The 20,192-nt window shown below is 48.1% G+C and overlaps 1 protein-coding gene across 12 annotated transcripts in view; it reads right to left on the bottom strand.

Annotated features, from left to right (window-relative positions):
• ZNF516 (zinc finger protein 516) overlaps positions 1–20,192 on the bottom strand; it is a 228,310-nt gene that overhangs the window by 173,381 nt on the left and 34,737 nt on the right. For 11 of the 12 annotated variants that reach the window (XR_015727568.1, XR_015727570.1, XR_015727569.1 and 8 more), the window contains exon 2: positions 3,610–5,546. Coding sequence is in view for 8 of the 12 variants with exons in the window: in XM_045790283.2 (XP_045646239.2) it covers positions 3,610–5,368 (1,759 nt within the window). In the remaining 4 variants the exon portion in view is untranslated. Of the gene's footprint in view, positions 1–3,609; positions 5,547–10,542; positions 15,454–20,192 lie in introns of those variants that run through there. The other variant, XM_087869723.1, reaches the window with a different exon arrangement.

Here is a 20,192-nt window from a genome sequence, read left to right as displayed (position 1 = left end):
AACGAGCAATGGTCAAAACCTACGTAGTCACGTGCAGAAACGATATGCAGATATGCAAATGGTGGGAATGGCGTCCTCGGCGTTTTGCCAGAAGGCAGGTGGACACAACTGTGATGGCCCGAGACAAGGCAGGCCACCCAAAGGTCTTCTCACAACGGCACGGGTTGTGAACCCGCCTCTTCAAGACATGCTCACCAGGGGTCCATCATGCCTCAATCTCCCACGAGCTTTCTCAGCAGAATCCTGCTTCGGCTTATTTACTTGTGAAATAACACTCCCTTGTCCTCGTGATGACCTCGAAGGGCCCTGACTCTGCTTTCTGTTTGGAAGTGCTCGTTTCTGTCAACTTGAATTGCATGCCCTTTCAGCGCTCCTCTCTTCTCTAATTAAAAGGATTCATGTTTTCGTGAGCTCCAAAAGTGCACTTTCTCGCTCAGGGCTACGTCACTTTCTCAGTGGAGGACGGAAATCTATCTCAGTAACATATTTTTTACTTGATTGACTTTTATTCACAAGCTTGCTCTTCTACCAGTTTTGGTCAGTAAGGAGGGCTGCTGGGACCCAGTTTTCCGAGGAAGTAAAGGGAATATGACAGAGCTTTCCAAACAACCACATGGCAATACTCAACAGACAAAGAATGTTTCATTAAAAAAAAAAGTTTGTTTTAATTAATCTGATAATGCAAAGTTTCTCTAGAGCCAAAAGCAGCATTCAAATCCATTCCTGGATGTCAAAAAATCTTTGGGTAAAATTATGGCACAAGGGGGACTTACTAAGAAAAGTCACAAAGAAGTCTAACTTCACCTTTGCTCCCACCAGAAGCCAGATTCATTCTTACAGGACCTACTGTGGTACTTTGTTCTCAATCTGCACATACTTCCTCCATCAGTCTTAGCCAGCCATCCCATCAAAGCTCTGTAAGAATTTTAAGTTGCCTATATGTACAAAGACGTAATTCATCTTCTAGTAATAGCAGAGGCACACTGCAGATCAAAACAGAGGATTCAAATACTCATTTGCTTTTCCCAAGTCCTCAGCCAAACCCTGCAAAGGGGAGCGTCTGTGAGTTTCACATGCATGTAATGCACAGCTCACTCCTTAAAGAACATCTAGGGAGGCAGGGGTTTATTGCCCACGCTGGACCATTAAAGGCCTGCTGAGCTTGGGAAGTCTGTAGTTTGAGAAGCAAAGATTCTGCCCTTCAGACTCACAAAAGGTACCCATGCAGACCCACAATGTTCTTCAACACTTTATGCCACTGTCATGACATAAATTTCTTCTTCTGGTCTCTCAGTGAACTACAATATTCTGTTGATTGTACTGTCAACTTGTTGACCTCCACTAGGATACGTGAACTTGTTACAGAAACACCTGATGTATCAAGTTTCTCAAAAAAAACAGACCACATATAGAAAATACACATAATCTCATTAGGAGGTAAATGATAATCTCAAATTTAATGAATTTGAGATGGAAAAAAGTAAATTCCAATGTATAGTGAAAATCATTTGATCTTTCCAACATTTTCAAAGCACTACTGAATTAGAGTATTAATCATCTGACTGCAATCACAAGAGCTCTTCCAAATATTAAAAATATTGGGGCGCCTGGGTGGCACAGCAGTTAAGCACCTGCCTTCAGCTCAGGGCGTGATCCTGGCGTTGTGGGATCGAGCCCCACGTCAGGCTCCTCCGCTATGAGCCTGCTTCTTCCTCTCCCACTCCCCCTGCTTGTGTTCCCTCTCTCGCTGGCTGTCTCTATCTCTGTCTAATAAATAAATAAAATCTTTAAAATATATATATATTTATCTTCAAAAAAAAAAGATTTAGTTCTAACCTAATATTTTATCCAATGTGCTCCAAAAACAGTCACAGTATTATTGGAATGTCATCAGTAAAATCTATAATTATCAAAATTTTTTCAAGAGAAAAACCAAGACTTAACCTTCAAAAATGCCAACCCAAGGTCACAGTTGGGTTCACCAGGTTTTACAACGACAAACTGTTACAGGAATCTTAGGCTCAGAGAAGGAGCACTGCATTTTCAGAGAGTAGCGTGTTCTCCTGCTCCTTCCCACAGGTTAATGAGTAAGAAATGAGATGGGAAACAACACGGGTCAGTGCGTAATGCGTTACTGTGCATTTATCTATACGGATACTTACAAGGTGTGTGCACGGGGTCAGCACAGGCTTCTCTACAGGATTAGAGAAACAACTTTCTTCCACACTTTTACTGACTCAGTACCATTTGACTATAAGAGACTCTCATATAATGTACAGTATAAACTTATAATAAACTCTGTTCCAAAGAATTAGCTACACCCCTCATAAGGAAAAAGGGACACAGAATTGTGTTTTGTTTTGGAGGAATGCACTAGGGTCGTTTTCCTCACTACAGAATATAAATAGCCCTGCTGAAGCTCTCGGGTTTCTACACACCTGGCCTTTCAGGTAAAAGCAACATCCATGAACGAGTTTCCAGGGAGAAGAGAAAAACAGTCCCAGTGATGCAGGAAAGTTATAAGCTCTGTCCCTGGAACATCATCTTCTACTAAAAAAAATTATCCAAAACAAAAAATAATGAATAAAATATCAGAATGCTTAAGACTTATAAAAAGTAGGAAAATGATGAAAACAAAGTCGGCCGAGCATCTTTAAATATTTACATAGCTGCTATTTGGAAAGTCATCTGTTCCAATGAGCCGTCTCTAAACCCACAGGGTTTCTTGAATCCGAGGAGATTAATTATAACTGCACACCGATTTGAAGTTACTCTTTTACTCGGCTGTCTGGTGCACAGGAGAAGAGCAGAAGCGACTGTCAGTGCGCATGCGTGCGCACACCGCCTGGTGAGGGAACAGGCCCTAGGACTGCGGAGAAAGAGGGCACGCCTTGGACGTGTCCCATCACCTGTTCTTTGCTCAGAAATGACTGATGCCCCAGAGAAACCATTAATTCCACAGGCCAAAGGTGTTAATTAACGCAAACACATCCGGGCAAATCAGCAAGAAGGGTGCCTTAAGTGGAGCTGACAGGCACCTATGTCTGCACCCACCAGCCTGAGCTCTAAGTGTATACTGGCTACCTAATACCGGGGTGTGGGCCCATGTGGGTGCAAGGCTACCTGGGCCAGGGATACCTGGGCAAAGGCTACCCAGGCATAGGGTTACCCGGGTGCAGGATCTACCTGGGTCTGGGACTGCTGGGTCTGGGAAACCAGGCCTCCAGGGTGCAGGGCTGAGACAGGACTACCTGGGCCCGGGGCCACCTCCCTGCCAGTCTACTGGGCCTGGACCTCCTGGGCTGAGGGCTACGGGGTCAGAGGGTCACCTGAGCCTGGACTATCTAGGCACCTGTCACCTGGGCACTGGACGTCCCTGGGTTCAGGGATACGTTGGGAAGGGCTACCCCGGCAGCACAGAGCTACCTGGTACTGCGTTACCTGGATGCGGGGCTACCCAGCCTGGGTACATGGGATCTGGGATATCTGGACATGGGACCACTTGGTTGCGGGGCTACCGAGCCAGGACTACCTGGGCACGGGTCACCCAGGTACAGAGCTCCTGGGCCCTCACTCTCTGAACCCAGCTGCCCAGGCGCACACGCTCACCTGGTGCAGGGTCGGCCGCACCGTCCTCTCCGCTCTCATCCGCAGCCTCGTCGGCCAGGCCCGAGCCCGGGGAGTCGGCGGGGGCACCGCAGGCCGAGCCCGGGCTGCTGGGCTGGGAGGCCGAGTCGCCTTCGCTGAGCGAGCCGCAGCGCGCACGAGGCGCGCGTTCCCCGGGGACGTGGCGGTCTCGGCGCGCGCGGCGGTGCACCCGGGAGTGCAGCACCATCTGGTGGTAGGTGCGGAAGATCTTGCCGCACTCGAAGCACTCGGAGGACTTGCCATGGCCAGCGGGGGCGGCAGCGCGGCGGCTGGGGCGCGCGGCCGGCCTGGGGTCCAGGGGCCCGGGCATAGGGTCCCCGGGCGCGCCCGCCCGCTTGCGCGGGGGCCCCTGCGCACCAGGCTCCGGCTCGCGCTTGCGCTTCTCCTGGCTCACCAGGATGTACTCGCGCCGCTCCTTGTCGAAGGCCACGTCCCCGGCCAGTGCCTCGTCCCACGCCCCGTACTTGAGGTACTCGGCCGGCTCGGCCACCTTGCCCCGCGTGGCCAGCTGCCAGGCCTGGTAGCTGTTGACCGGGTCCAGCTCGGCCACGCGCCGCCCCGCCTGCCCGAGGGCAGGCGCGCTGGCCACCGCAGGCCGCAGGTTGAGGCACTGAAGGAAGAGCTGCTGGGAGTCCGGGGGGCCGCCCTGCACCGCGCCCTCCCCTGCCGGGGCCCGCGTCCGGCCGGCCTCCACCCTGCGGTGGATGGCGTTGTGCGCGTTCAAGCTGTCCAGGTTTGTAAACAGGTTCCCGCACTTGGTGCAGACTTCGTAGAGGGACAGGCCAGCCACGATCACCTCCTCCTGCACCACGTTGTTGATGGTGGCGATGGGGTCCAGCTCGCTCTTGGGCTTGTTCTTGCTCCCAGTCTTGGGGCCGTGCGCCTTCATGTGGTTTTTGAGGAACCACGGCTCTTTGAATCTTCGGCCACAGATGTGGCAGCCATGGTCGAAGGAGCCTCTGTGCTTCTTCATGTGAGCCTTCAGGAACCAGGTCTGGCTGAAGGCCTGGCCGCACACCTCGCAGGGGAACTCCCCAGGGGTCAGCTCGGGCTTGCCGTTCTCCGCGTAGGGCTCGGCCCCGCTGGGCACCTGCGCGGTGATGTGGTCCTTCTCGATGTGGCTCAGCAGGGACTCCTCCCTCAGCGTCATGTAGCTGCACAGCCGGCAGCGGAACGGCTTGTGGGCCTGGTGTACATGCAGCTCCAGCTCCTTCTTACGCTCGAACTGGCACTTGCAGAAGGAGCACTGGGCTGCGGCCTTGCCCTCCTCTGGGGCACAGGCAGCCCCCGCGGCCTCCTTCTTGCTGCTCCTCAGCAGGATCTTGCTGTTGTCCACCTGGGTGGCTCCGTTGAGGATCTTGTTGCAGGCGGACGTGCTCTTGGTGGGGCTGGTACAGCCGTCCAGGCCCTCGGACACGCGCGTCTCACCAGCCTCCGGCTCGTGGCCCTGGATCAGAGTGCCCGTGCGGTGGCTACGAATGTGGATCTTCAGGTTGCCCTTCTGGGAAGCCCTGTGGTCACAGTAGGGACACTTGTAGGGCTTCTCCCCTGTGTGCTTGCGCATGTGCTGGGACAGGGAGCTCTGGAAGGGGAAGCTCTTGCCACAAATGCAGCAGCTGTGGCTCATGGCCTTGTCTCCGTCCACCTCGGGGCTCCTGCTGGCCCTGGTGGGGCTCGGGCCCCTTCTCAGCTCCACCTCGGCCTCTCGGTTGCGATCCATCTCCAGGACCAGGGCTCCCCGGCCAGGGGGGGGCACGGCTTTCTGTCACACAGGCCTGCCAGACAACGTCTTATCTCTCCATCTTCAGACGAGGCTTCTGCTTCCCAACAGCAGAGACGCACCTGCCAGGACAGCCCGCATCTCCTACCTGGAAAGCATAGCAGAAGGCAGGGAGTACCTGAAACAGAAAAGACACGGAGATCTTAGGAACGAGGTTTCCCACATCAACAGGGACCCAGTAACCCCCACGGGGAGTGACGGGCACACTCCTGAAAATCAGCAAGCCACCAAATCAAAGGGGACACCAACACAAATCCAGATAGATGCACAAGCAGCTCCTTTCTTCTAAAGACCAATAAGGAAACAATTACTGATAACTGTGCGCTAAATCATTAAAACAAGTAAACTGTACGTGATCGTATGCTAGAATAATTTTTCTCAAAGATACCAAATCTTTAAGGAGAGACGGAGGTGAGTGAAGCTGTGGGAGTGTAAGAAACACAGGCCACAGACCAAGGAGAGCATGTGCGGATGATGAACAAGGAGAAAGGAGCAGGGACACGGTGGCAAGGGACACAGCAGCATAGCTCGTGCCCAGGACAAGTGAGCCGCGAAGGCAGCCGACCAGCGTACTGCTGTGTTCAGATGTTAGGGAAACAAGTCTTCAGCGATGAGCACAGGTGGTTTACCCGGAGATCGTGCAAGGTCTACGCCTGGAACCGGGTGCTCGGGACCTGATGGCCAGCACGGCGGCCCCAAATGACACCAGCGCTAGGTGCATAGGGCCATGGAACCACTGCCTCTTAGAAAAGCCCCAACCCTTTGGCCCCTTCCCATTCCCATCCCGTCCTTTTTCTCCTGCACAGCACCTCAGCCCAACCCCCAAAGGGCACCCTAGGCTCTGGCTGTAAGGCTAAGTCCCAGTCCCAGTGCAGAATATCCTCTGGACACCAGGCGCCGTGCAATCACCCCCCACCCTTCTCCACAGGTCACATTCCCACGGTGCCTTCCCAGAGAAGCTGGGTATGCCTCTCCGTGGTGACAGCAGGTGTCACAGTGCGCATCACTGTCCATGCTCACACCCATCCCACCTTCCAGAGAATGAGGGCAGGCCCTGTCGGAGCCACTCCTCCAGGTGTCTAGCTGTTTCCAGCACCCTGTGCACAGGCAAAGACAAACCAGACAAGGAAGGTGCCCAGCGCCCTGCCTGGCACACAGCGGGCAACCACCCACGCGTCAGGAAAGGCAACTGGGACGCCTATAAGCCACCAAATGGGCCCAAGACGATACACACCAAAAAGCAATTATCTGCAGTAAAAACAGGAATTTCCATCTGACTTGTGATAAGTAGAATAAACAAAACACTGAACCAATTATAGAAAGGATGGGAGAGAGATAGAGCACCTTTCAGAATAGTATTCTGATGGGTCAGAAAGGGAGACAGGGTGGCATCACAGCTCCCCTGGGACATGGGCTGTTTATCCCCCTTACCTCTAAGCAGAAGTAATTGAGACAGGATTCTGAGGGTCTCCCTATGGGGGTGGGGGGGGGAGGGAGGCACCCAGATGGGCAGATTTTCTTTAAAAATAGCCATGACATATATAAAGGAAGCCATGTTTTTATAAACTCACCACCTCATACACACGAGGAACCCAGATTATAAAATTTACAAAACATGAAGAAGCTGCAGGTTTCTGGTTTGGAACCAATGTACTAATACACATTTTTTTGCTCACAAATGAAAGGTTCTCTCCCAAAAGGCCCTGGGCAGCGACTCCTTGTCTGCTCTGGGGTGTCCAGCCCGACATGTCTTTACCAGAGCAGACACAGAAGAGGGTATTGACAATAGGACAGAATGCACGGGAACCTGTCCACCAGGAAGGATTCTGAGCGCGGGCACTCCCTGTCCTCCACTTCGCGGCGGGGTGCGGAAGCCATCCGATAGACGCCCTCTGGACAGACAACACCCCTCCTGCTTTCTCCTCCCACAGGTCCTTAGAAGAAATCTTACTTAGTCGAAATCCTATTTAAAATTATGTATTCTGAAACATCTTTTGATAAAGCCCCATGCTAGCGGGTTTCCCAGGCACCTAAAGAAAGCAGTGCGGTCAGAGCAGCCAAGTCTGGAAAGAGGCAGGAAGCAGAACAGCACACAGGTAACCTTTACTCTCGACGCTAACAGGTACACAGAGCTCCTCCTGCCAAGAGAGAGCCCCCAAAAATCAACAACTCCAAAAACCCACATAAATAAAAACTCCCCGTAAAACTGGACAAATGAGGTTAACAAGAACACCTCTTAATGATAATTTAAGCTAATCAAAATAATCTTTCCAAGCTGTTTTGGTCTTGGCACAAGTTTGGGATGGTTTATATGTTGTCTATTACTATGGGTTATATGGCAAATGATTTGCATGCATCCCCTTCTATCCCAGGACTTATTTCATCCCCTCAAAATGTTGACTGTGAAATACTATACAAAAGTACACACGCGACATACTACTCATATTTAGGCCAAGGACCTAATCTGGGTATAAAGATCTTAGAAGCTTAAAGAAACATACAGAAATAATTTCATGGAGAAAAAACACAGGAAACTGGTGGCTCTCAAGTAATTTCACAGACTCCACCAGACCTTGCAGCTGGTCGACGAAGAATATTCAGGTCAGACAGTTCTCCAATTCAAAGGGTTCAAACAGCCACAAATCAGCCACACAGACAAGGTCACGGAGGACTAGTGCTCAACCAGTTAAGGGTCCCAAGAGGCAACTCACAAACGCACCTGGAAATGAAGGTGGACTCTTCGAGTGAGAAGACTTGTTCCAATCATTACCAGTGCCTGCTCTGTGGCCGGTCTATCCCCTCCTTCTTTGCTACCACGTGTTCAGCACCCCCAGGCACCCTCAAAGTCAAATGCTTCCCAAGCTGTGGGGCAGCTCCAAGGATGTGGTGTGGCAGGTCGGGGGTCTCCACCCCAGCACCAGCACGGAATGATGCACTGCAGACCCCAGGAGCCCCGGGCCCCCACTAACTAGCCAGGTGGCTCTCAGGGACCCTCACAGCCCAGGCTCCTCTCCTCATCTCTCAGGACCCAAGAGTCAGGGAAGCCCCTGCCGAGCCCCTCCTTAGAGCATCCCCGATCCCTGCACCCGTCCGTACCCAGTAATCACCTGCCCGGTCTGGCCTCGCGTGTAGCACCAGACGGCGACCTGCCCTGCAGCCCACGGCCCTGGTGAGCGGCTGGGGGGGGGGGGGGGCAGGTGTGCCTGCAGCCCTGGCCACCACAGCGGAGGCAGCCGGAAGCGGCACAGGTGGTCCCGGGTCACCAGAGCATCAGGCAGCTAGGCTGCTGGTCCGACAGGATGAGACTGCACTTCCCTCTCTTTCCAGGGGGGTCCTCAGTCGTCTGCACACTGAACGCGGCTGCCATCTTTGCTGACTGAGAAACCCACGTTTCTCCTCACAGCATGGACTCATGAAGTGGCCGATCCCCCCGCACCCCTGACCCCAGGCCTGGCCTGGCCACCTCCCCTCGAGGACCCAAACACCAGAGAATACAGTTTTCTTCCTCAGGCTTCCTCCAAAACCAGCTGAACAGATTTACCCAAAGCCAACAGGGCCTGCGATTTCCAGGAGGATTCTCAAGTGAGGACGTGAACAGCACCCCTGCCATCAGCAAAACAAGTCCTTCTTTCTCTTTTGTTTCCCACTTCTTCTCTGCCCACCCCCGTCTTTCAAAACTAAGCCCTGCTGTAAATCCCGGCGAGAGCTGCACGGGGCACAGTTTTAAAGAACTTAAAGATATTACCAAGGGGAAAATACATCAATGTAGAAATGGAAAAAATGCTGTAACAGTAGTAACTGTTTAAGCCCCAAACACCATTGTCTTAAGGAAATCATAACATCAACAAAACTGGCTCCACTTGAAAAAGTTCCACCAAGTGGCCCCCTTCATGACGCCCACGGTCCACTAACGAAGTTTCTTGGGAACCTTGAAAAACCCACAGACAGAAACTGATGCCCAGCCACTGGCCCTCCTTCATCAGCGGCCCAATCAACAGATCTTTGCAATATTCTTTTTAGCTGCAGGCAAAAACTGCTATTTAAGACAGGGTCATCACTTCTTTTCCAAAAAAGCACAAGAATGCTGTCATCAGAGCTCTCAACTTACAAATGCACCACAGGCAGCCGCCCCAGTTGGGGGCTTGCAGGACGGAGCTGCCATCAGCCCTCCAGCACCACTGGCTTTGCGACAGCCTTTAAAAAACAACAGCCCACCAGCGTCCCCGAGCCTGGAGGGTCTCAGATGGTTTCCCCACATTTACCTCGGTCCCCAGTGGGGAGCATGTCACGCGTGGACACCACCGTGGGACAAAGCGTCAGACTGCTCTGTTCTGACCAGCTATGCTTTCATCCTGAGCTGCCTCTGACTCTCCCAGACAAGCACATACCGCATGGGATTTGCTGTTCCAACTTTTCCTACAATAACACATGAACCTAAAGATAACTAGTGTTATAAAATGTGTGAATAAGTGTTAGCTCTTCATGCAGACCGGAGGGAGTCGTGTGCCAGCAGCAGGAATACGAAGAGGGGAGGGCGTGGAAGGGACAGCAAACACACGTTATGTGCTTTAGCTGACACAGGACAGCATACCACCCCACGGACATACGTGCACCACGGCCCCATCTGAACACGGTTTGCCCATGATGAGCCAGTTTTTGTCACTGTATCACAAACTTTTTCCAAGGCTGTAATTGGGAACTTGCCAGACAAGACCATAATTTTAATTGTTTATGCATAAAAATGGCTTGCTGATTAGGGTTTTAAAAAAGATTTCCAATGGATCGCTCACTGTGTGCGTGTGTTTCTCTAGAGAGAACAGTTTGAAGTTACTCTTTAAAAATGGCTTCTATGTTTTCTGAGATGTCATTTTGTAAAAGGTAATTTAATCACGCTTATAAAAAATTGGTAAAGGTAAAATATTTTTAAGAAAATAAAATTGTACACTCATAACATAAAAAATGCATTATAGAGAAGATGGGGAAGGGTTTAAGAGGCAATATGTAAAAGCTGTGAAAATAAAATATGCAGCTAAACTTTAAAATGCAATCATGGGAACACAGAAATAAATAAACCACTAGGGTCTAAACAGACAGATGCAGGGCCGCTGCCATACCTTTCAGACTCTCTGCGCCTGCACGGAGCTCACTGGATTGGGATAAATGTGCTCTGCGGGTGACTGTTCCAACTCATAAATCACTGCTGTAGGTGGGGATCCGGGCACCGCGTCTCTGACCTCATATAAAGCAGGAAAGTCACTTCCGGAACCATGCCCTGGTGACTTGCTGAAGCAGCTCCTGCCCTCCAGTCACTCCCACAGGAGCAAGCTCTGCACACCTAACATCCAGGACGGACAGCCAGACAGCCGGACAGCCAGACAGTGGGACCACCAGACAGCTGGATAGCAGGACAGCGGGACAGAGGGACAGCAGGACAGCCAGACAGCGGGACAGCCAGACGGGAAAGCACAGCCAAAGCATCTAGAAGAACCCACGTGCACCCCTGCATCTCTGGCAGGCAGAGCACCTCACAGTCAGCCCCACGAGTCTGACTGAACACCAGTTTCACCCCCGTCCCTGAGAGCCAACAGGGCACCAGGCCGCTTACAGGAACCTAACGACTCAAAGATAAGAAACAGGCTTAGGCTCCAGAAACCCAGAAGTCAGAGCGGGAAACATGTCAACACACAGAAAACAATGTGCTAGCAGCGGACCAGCAGGGCAGGTAGACATTTCCAGAAGCACAGGGAGGATGTGATGACCTGCATTGACAAGGGCTGGCTCGGTGTTCCGGGGAAGTCGAGGCTCCGTCGGGAATGCAGGGATGCAGCAGAACTCTTGCCGTTAGCGCGACTCCCCTGGGCAGGAACCCAGAACGAATCCCGCTGGTCTCACCCTCGGCTCTCCCCTCCTTCTCACCAACACCCAGCAACACCCCCGGCACCCCAAGCCGAAGTGCACATTCCAGATGCAGATGTGGGCCGGCCTGAGACTTCCACCCTTTACAGCCTCCATGCCCTGAAGATGAGGCCCAAACTCCCTGGCGGGACTTACCAGGGCCTGAGCCCCCATGCTGCTGCATGCGTGTCCCCCAGGCCCCACTATGACCGTGTGCTCTGCTCCACACCCAGGCAGATGCAGGCTCACTATTACCTCCGGGCCTCACACACGCAGTTCCCACCCCTCCTACACACATGACATCTTACCTGACCACTGGTAGCCGTGTGACTTGGTTGGGGCCTTCCCCAGCTCTCTGGATGGCCCTGGTCCTATCCTAGCTCACATCTGGACTGCTTCTTTACCTGGTCACTTGTGTGTTAGAGGACAAGCTTTCTCCCCACTGAGTCCCCTGTGCTGGCACAGAGCCAAGCACACTTTGGGCATCACAGTGCTGTGAGAGGTGGTCTAGTCCATAAGCTTCCAGATCAGACTACCCAAGATCAAAACCCAGTTCTGCCACTCACTCAGATCAGCTGTGTGACCATCTTAACCTCTGTTTCCCAGCCATTTTCATTTTTAAATGTAAATGATAGTAATGAAAACAACATTATAATAATTCTGTGAGGTTTAAATTAGTGCATTCTACGTACAATGTTTAACACACAGAAAATGGTTAACATGTTACATGTTATTATTAATAACTGCTGAATAAGTAAATGAAAGGTCAGTGCAAAGATACCTACTCACTGAGACGGATAGTATTTGGTTTAATAAATTCAAAAGGACAAAATAATAGACGCTTAGGAAACTAAAGTGGAGACCACTAGTCACCCCTATGTATTCAGTGGGCTCTCACAGGTCCACCACAAAAGGTTGTTTAATACAACCATAAAGCTTCCACCAGCTACCGCCATCCACAACAGACATGCTCAGACTCATTCTAGCTCCCAAACTCTTCATAAAAACTAAACGTTAATATAGACTAAACATTAAATACTATTTGAGAACTGCTATTTCGTTAGGTTGGTAATACAGGAGAACAGTCTTGGTTTTTGGAAATGTTGATGAAATACTTTGGGGTTGGTTTACAAAAAAGAGAAAGGCAAATATATTAAAATGTTAACAACCGCAGGACCTAGATAGCAGGTGCAGGTATATTTACTTGTCTGATACCAAAACCAGACAAGGATATCACAGAAAGAAAAAAATTACAAGCCAGTATCCTTGATGATCAGAGATCCAAAAACCTTCATCAAAATATTAGCAAACTGAATTCAATAATACATTAAAAGGTGCATATACCATGATCAGGTGGGACTGATTCCAGGGATGCGAGGGTGGTTCACTATGCAAGAACTGGTTAGTGTGATACCCTACACTGATAAAGTGAAGGATAAAAATCACATGATTGTCTCAGTAGATGCAAAAAGAGCATTTCGCAAATTTCAACATCCATTTATAATAAAAACTCAACAAAGCAGGTATGGAAAGAACATATTTCAACATAATAAAGGCCATATATGGTAAACCCACAACCAACATCAAACTCAATGGGGAAAAGTTAAGTGCTTCTCTCCTAAGATCAGGAACAAGACAAAGATGTCCATTCTCACCACCTTTATTCAACCTAGTACTAGAAGTCCTAGCTAGAGCAATAAGGCAAGAAAAAGGAAAAGAAGTCATCCAAATCAGAAAGGAAGAAATAAAACTGTCACTATTTGCAGATGACATGATGTTATGTGCAGAAAATCCCAAACACTCATCAAAGAACTATTAGAATAAAGAAATTCAGTAGAGTTGAAGGATACAAAATCAACGTACAGAAATCTGTGGCACTCTATATATTAATAACAAACTATCAGAAAGATAAATTAAGAAAGCAATCCCAGGGGCACCTGGGTGGCCCAGTTGGTTGGGCGGCTAACTCTTCATTTTGGCTCAGGTCATGGTCTCATGGGTCATGAGATCAAGCCCCACATCAGGCTCCACACTCAGCAGGGAGTCCGCTTAAGATCCTCTCCCTCTGCCCCTCCCCCATTTGTGCATGTGCACGCATGCACTCTAATAAATAAATAAATCTTTTAAAAAAGAAAAAGAAAGCAATCCCATTTATAATTGCATCAAAAAGAATAAAATACCTAGGAATAAACTGAATCAAGAAGATGAAAGACCCGTACACTGAAAATTACAAATGTTTAGACACAAATAAATTAAAAGATACCCTGTGCTCATGCATTACAAGAATATTGCTAAAACATCCATATTACCCAAAGCAATCTACAGATTCAATGTAATCCCTATCAAAATTCCAATGGCATTTTTCATAAACTAAAACAAGTAACTCTAAAATCTGTATGACGTCCAAAAGACCCCACATAGCCAAAGCAACCCTAAGAAAGAAGAACAAAGATGGAGGCATCACGTTCCCTGATTTCAAACTATACTACAAAGCTACAGTAAATCAAAACAGTATGCTATTGGCATAAAAACAGACACACTGGTCAACGGAACAGAACTGAGAGCCTAATAATAAACCCACGTGTATATGGACCATTAATTCACAGCAAAGGAGCCAAGAACATACAATGGTGAAAGCAGTGTCTTCAATAAATGATGTTGGGGAAACCGGATAGCCACATGTAAGGGCAGGCAACCAGCCTGCTATAGTACCATACACAAAAATTAACTCAAAATGGATTAAAGACTTGAATGTAAGACTTGAAACCATAAAACTCCCAGAACAACACATGGGTGGGAAGCTCTGTGACACTGGTCTTAGCAATGTGTTTGACTCTGACTCCAAAGGCAAGGGAAACAAAAGCAAAAATAAACAAATGGGACTACATCAAACTAAGCTTCTGCACAGTGAAGGAAACCAAAATCAAAACAAAAAAGCAACTGACTAAGAGAAGATATTTGCAAATCCTATATCTAATAAGGGGTTAATATCCAAAATATATAAAGAGCTTCTACAACTCTACAATTAAAAAAACAAACAACCAGATTAAAAAATGGCAAGAGGATATTTAAAAAAAAAATGGGAAGAGGATTTGAAGAAGCATTTTTTCCAAAGACATACAGATGGTAAACAGGTACAGGAAAAGGTGCTCAACATCACTAATTATTAGGAAATTATAAATCAAAACCACAATGAGATATTACCTCACACCTGTTAGAATGGCAATTATCAAACAGACAAGAAATAACAAGTGTTGGTGGGAATGTAAAACAGTATGGAGATTCCTCAAAAAATTAAGAACAGAACCACGATATGACCCACCTATTCCACTTTCTGGGTGTTTACGTAAAGAAAACAAAAACACTAATTCAAAAAGATACCTGCACCCTCCATGTTCATGCAGCATTACTGACAGTAATCAAGACATGGAAGCAACCTCAGTGTCTCCTGAGGGATGAGTGGATAAAGAGGACGTGGTGTGTATACACATACACACAATGGAATACTACGCGGCCATCAAGAGGAATGGAATCTTGCCGTACGCGATAGCACAGACGGACCTGGAGGGCACTGGGCCAAGTGAAATAAGTCAGACAGATGAAGACGAATACGGGATGATTCCACTCATCTGCGGGATCTGGAGAAAAGAAAACAATATGAAGACAAACTCATAGACACAGATCAGTGGTTGCTCCAGGGAAGCGGGTAAGTGAAATTGGGGGGGGTGGGGTCACTGTATACAGACAGACGGTGACTAGTCTTCTGGTAGCAATCATGGCGTAGTGTATACAAACGTCATATTATAATGTTGTACACCTTATGCTTGCACAATGCTATGTACCAATCGCACCTCATAAAAAAATTAGAATGCTGGAATATTAGTCAAAAATAAGTGAATAAAAATAAATTAATGTAAATAAAACATCTAAACATTATTTTTTAATGTTAGTTGCTGAATCTAGATGGTGAGTGTATGTATGTTTATTATTCTTCCAATTTTTTATGGATTTTGGGAGTTTTTCACAAAAGAACCTTTAAAAAAATAACTCCCACTTGCCATCCCGTAAGGAACACAATTGAAACAGCAGCTCTGTGGAAGCCTGGTGGGCTCTTCCCCCTCCCCCTACCCCCTAGTCCCCTCCCCTCCCCCCACCCATCCCCCTCTCCAGGCCTGGAGGAAGGTCAGAAGGCTCCAAGGAATGCAGTTTGAGAACATTATCTTTTGTTAATTCTAGTATTCAAAGTTTAAAAAAAAGAAGAAAGAAAAATCATCCAAATAATAAACTGTTCAAATGAAAAGCAGTATTTTTAGAGACTGCTCGCGATGCTTTAGAGGCTTGCTCAGCGACACTCAGGAATCCACCCAAAGCTCGGGCACAGCCTCCCTGCAGACAGCATGGTAGCTTTGTCCAGCGATGAACCAGCCCCAGCTACTTCCTGGGGCTCACGGTGACCCGGTCCACCCTCTCAAGGCAAAAAAAAAAAAACAAAAACGGTCATGCAGTTGAGGTTTCTTTCCCACATTTTAAACAATCATTTTCTAACCAGTTAAATGTGGCACTGCCAGGGGAAAAAGGTAACATATCCTGCATTTTTAAACAGTAAGCATATCTCTGAATCTACAGGAAATCTTGCCATTTTCTGCTCTGTGAAGTAAATCAACACAAGGCAGAGGCCGAATGATTTTGTGCTGATTTCCCCAAAACTATCAAAGATAATTCTATCAACATCTTATCCTGCACAAGGAATCCAGAGGCTAATTTTTAAGTGACCTCTAATATTTTGAGTAAATTGCCTAACAAAACAACTCTGCAAGCTTCTTTAAACCCACCGAACCAGAGTGGGAGGCGGAACTGGGTCCGGGTCCGAGGGGCTGTGGGAAAGCCGGACGGGCATTTCCTGCTCTGAGTGGAGAGTTTTCAGTTGAGGGAAGCAGAACCCCGAAGCTCCTATTTTTCAAAGAACTCTCTAGCTGGGTACTTTTTCAGTTCTGGATCATTAATTAACCATACCACGCTACCAAGAAGTAGGTTTGCTCTCCTCGGCGCGCCGTGGTCCCTCCTCCTGTCTCCCCGGTCACCTTCTGGGGGAGCCCCGGGCTTCCGGGAGGGAGGCCAGAGCAGCGGGGGGGGGGGGGGGGGGCCAGCCCATGTGTGCCGCTCTGGTAACGGGAGAATTCCTGAAATCTGAAGAGCCAGTAAGGCCGGGAGGATGCCCTTACAAAGAAAACAGCTCTCTGCAAACAGAACGCTCGGGGTATTTACGGGAGTATTATGGCTCCAAAAGGCCAGTCATCAAATCAAAAGAATGAGCCTCCAGCCTGACCTGGCGTGCGCTTCTGAAGGCGTGTCCACGGAGCCGTGGGTGCTGCCCACAGCTACAGGGCATGCCCAGGAGCACAGGCCCCAGTGGGTGCTGGGCCGGGCTGCACAGTATACTGCCTGTCTGTTCCCCTGCAGACAATGAAATGGGCCCTACTCGTTACACTGTAGTATTATGGGCCATGAATTAAAATACATCATTAACATCCTGCACAGGCTTATCTACTGCTGAGACAAAAAGCCTATTCTTTGAACAAATGGGGAGAAATTCCATAACAACAATGAGGAGTTCCTCTCTGCACACACCAATCTGCCCCAGATTAACAATTCCAGGCTTATAGTCCCCAGCCGGTCCGAGCTGCGCCATGAACCGATGTATTCACTGCTGGGGAGTTAAGGACCGAGGCTGACAAGGCCTTGGGGCCGCCTCGCTCAGACCAATCAATAATCCATTATGAGCAAACTACATTTCCACTCTAATAAGAAGAAATGAATAAAAGGCCCCCAGAATCAGTGACATTCACAAGAAGCCCCAGCCCACCTCCCCCACGAGGGGAAGGAGGACACAAACCCACTATCCCAGGGCGTAGGGAACGCACAAGTGCCCACAGGCAACGCAGGCCCTATTTCCAAACGGCCAAGAACAATGTGCTGAGGCATTGCTGCCAAAGCACTCATTTTAAAGGTAAGTCTCAAATATGCTTTATGCAGAACACAAAGTAGGAGAAAAAACCATCAAAGCAACAGTGACAAAATCCCACTTTCTCAAACAGAGGTTTCCTTTCAACTCTTCAGCACTCCCCCTCAAAACCAAGCAAGGGCCAACATATCAATATCAGCAGTGCCCAAATGTAACTACGTGTCCCTGATAGCGTTTTACTGTGCAAACTCCACGATCTTCCGGAAGACTCCCCGGCTGCGGTCCTGGCTCCGCTCATGGCAGAAACGCCAGCAGGACCGCAATGTGATTCTGCATGTAGGCTCCGGGTTATGAAGCTGTTTACCACAGTGTGTCACACACGCAAATAAATTCCTGGTCCCGGGAAAGAGAGATCCCATCTTCACCTCTAGAGAGAAGGTGGAAATAGAGCGATAACAACGGTATGCCGACAGATTTCCAAAAGAAAATATGAATTAACATCAGTACCAAAACTGCCCTTATGTCCTCTGACTAAAATAGAAAGACTGGTAAGACAAACCTGACCCTACAGGGGAACAAAAAAAAGCAGATGAATACACAATCTAATTATTGATTACATTCAGGAACGTCTAAGAATAGACGAGGAAGGATGTGGGAATTTTCCTTCCCCAGTCCCTAATAACAGATCCAGAAAAATCCAAAGTTGGTATGGAGGCTTTCATCCAGAAACATCCATGTGAAAACAAGCAGGGGCTGGAGGTTTTAATATCAAAAGCAAAGCAGCATCCATTTACTAGATTGTTTTCCTTTGCTCTCCAAATTTATTGCATCACTCTTGCTGGCCATTTACGGTTTCCAAGGCTTATCTTACGTAGTGACTTTATCAATCTATTTGTCCCTAAAAAAGTGAACTTCTCTAAACTCGGAGGGAAAAAAAAAAGAAAAAGGAAGAAGGAAAGAGGTGAAAAAAGAAAAGTTAACAGCAGCCAGAGCTTGCTCTGTAATGTTCTGCAGATAAATTTCCTGCTGGGGCCCACGGTCGGCCACAAAGAGTGGGGGTCTGGAGGTCCATCCAGCACGGTTCATGATCTAGTCAACGTTTCCATGAAGAGCCCATGTCCTCCAAACCGGGCCACTCGGTGACGTCTGCAGCCACCAGAGGCTGGTCAGCATTTTACAAAAAGAGAGCAAATCACTCGCTTCATTACGTGAACCACAAAAGCAGTCAAGTTTTTACTCCAGCGTTTTTTCCAAGCTGCATTAAGAGGATGAGACCCTAGGTTTCGAATAATTCAGAAATACTAAAAACCTGAGCAATCCCAGAGAAAACCAAGACTCAAATTTCTAGTTTTAAAACAGACATGGAAGATCAGAAGGCTTTAGATAAACTGCAGGGAAAATCCCATTTACGAGTGGCTGATAAGTTTTTACTGAGCCTAAGCTCAAAAGTGTACAAACTATCACCAATTCAGTGCCTAATATAAATTTTTTTAAAGAAATTATCAACAGTGAAAACAAAATAATCCCGTCCAGAAACTCACCATATTTTCTCGCCGTGTAACACTTCCTGGTCTCCTGGACGTACCTTTTTGAAATTTGTATTTGTTGATTGTAAAACATATTTTAACAGAAATTCATTTCTACAATAAAGCTTTTACTCCAAATAAACCAAGAACAAAGGACAGTATTTGCCCCTCAACCCATTGACAGTGACCTATTTTCCAGACTTTTACCTAAAACCAACATTTTTCTCCCCGTATAAGAACACAGGCTGCCATGAATACCTATCTAACATTACCGCTTTCCTCTGTGCTTTCTGTGAACGGCCTGGAAGCCTCCACCGTCAAATAAAGAACTTGCCCAAGGATACAAAGAGAGAGAATTGTGTGCGGTAAGCCATAAAACATTCTGTTAAAGATTACCTTCCGAGGTAGGACCGTTGAGCACAGAAGTCAGCCCCCAAAAATCCCCTCATTAAGAGCGCACGGGAAAAATAAAAACTTCAATGATCAATTTTACCGAATTCTAAGTAACTGCATACAAAACATTTTCTGTAAAGATACCCCGAATGGGGTTCATGTTGGTAGGACAGCTGAAAGGCATATCACGCAAGAAATTATTTAAGACTTAAGACTTTGTTGGCCCTTGTACAAACACCAATCAATACTTTACGAGGATCCAAATTAGAAAAGGACAAGTCTCGGGGCGCCTGGGTGGCACAGCGGTTAAGCCTCTGCCTTCGGCTCAGGGCGTGACCCTGGCGTTCTGGGATCGAGCCCCACATCGGGCTCCTCCGCTGGGAGCCTGCTTCTTCCTCTCCCACTCCCCCTGCTTGTGTTCCCTCTCTCGCTGGCTGTCTCTATCTCTGTCGAATAAATAAATAAAATCTTTAAAAAAAAAAAAAAAGAAAGAAAGAAAGAAAAGGACAAGTCTCCCCCAAATGCGTTAGTAGCTAGAGCAAATACAGTATAACCAGTCTAAATTTTCCAGATCCATTACTGCCAATAACCACTGTAATATGACCTAGTTTATCCCTAACACACACAGCACCTTTGAGAGCAGCTGGGTATTTCAGCCTCTTAAGGAGAGTGATCTATCAGAGAATGTTTACAAAGAGCAATTCTTGACGAGAACATGATGTCACATCGCCCTAGGATTTATCCTGCATCGCTTGTCTAAAAATATATTTTCAAGCACACTTAATGACACATCCCTGCAAGTCCTGACTTTTGAAGATAAAAGACCATCTCTACCTTTCTTGCAAGGAACAAAAAAGGACAAACACGCAAAATCCCACTTTTAACTCCCCGGAAGAATGTTAGTGTGTTACACGGCTGCAGAAGTTGAGGAAACGCTGTCCGTGAAGTGACAGGAAACGATCGCGCAGAAATATGAGGACGGGATGTT

This window comes from Ursus americanus, chromosome 19 (genome assembly GCF_024610735.1).
Source record: "Ursus americanus isolate L20-20 chromosome 19, mUrsAme1.1.p, whole genome shotgun sequence".
NCBI classification, from domain to species: Eukaryota; Metazoa; Chordata; class Mammalia; order Carnivora; family Ursidae; genus Ursus; species Ursus americanus.
The sequence above is the reverse complement of the archived record's forward strand: the minus strand, read 5'-3'. Positions and strand labels throughout refer to the sequence as shown.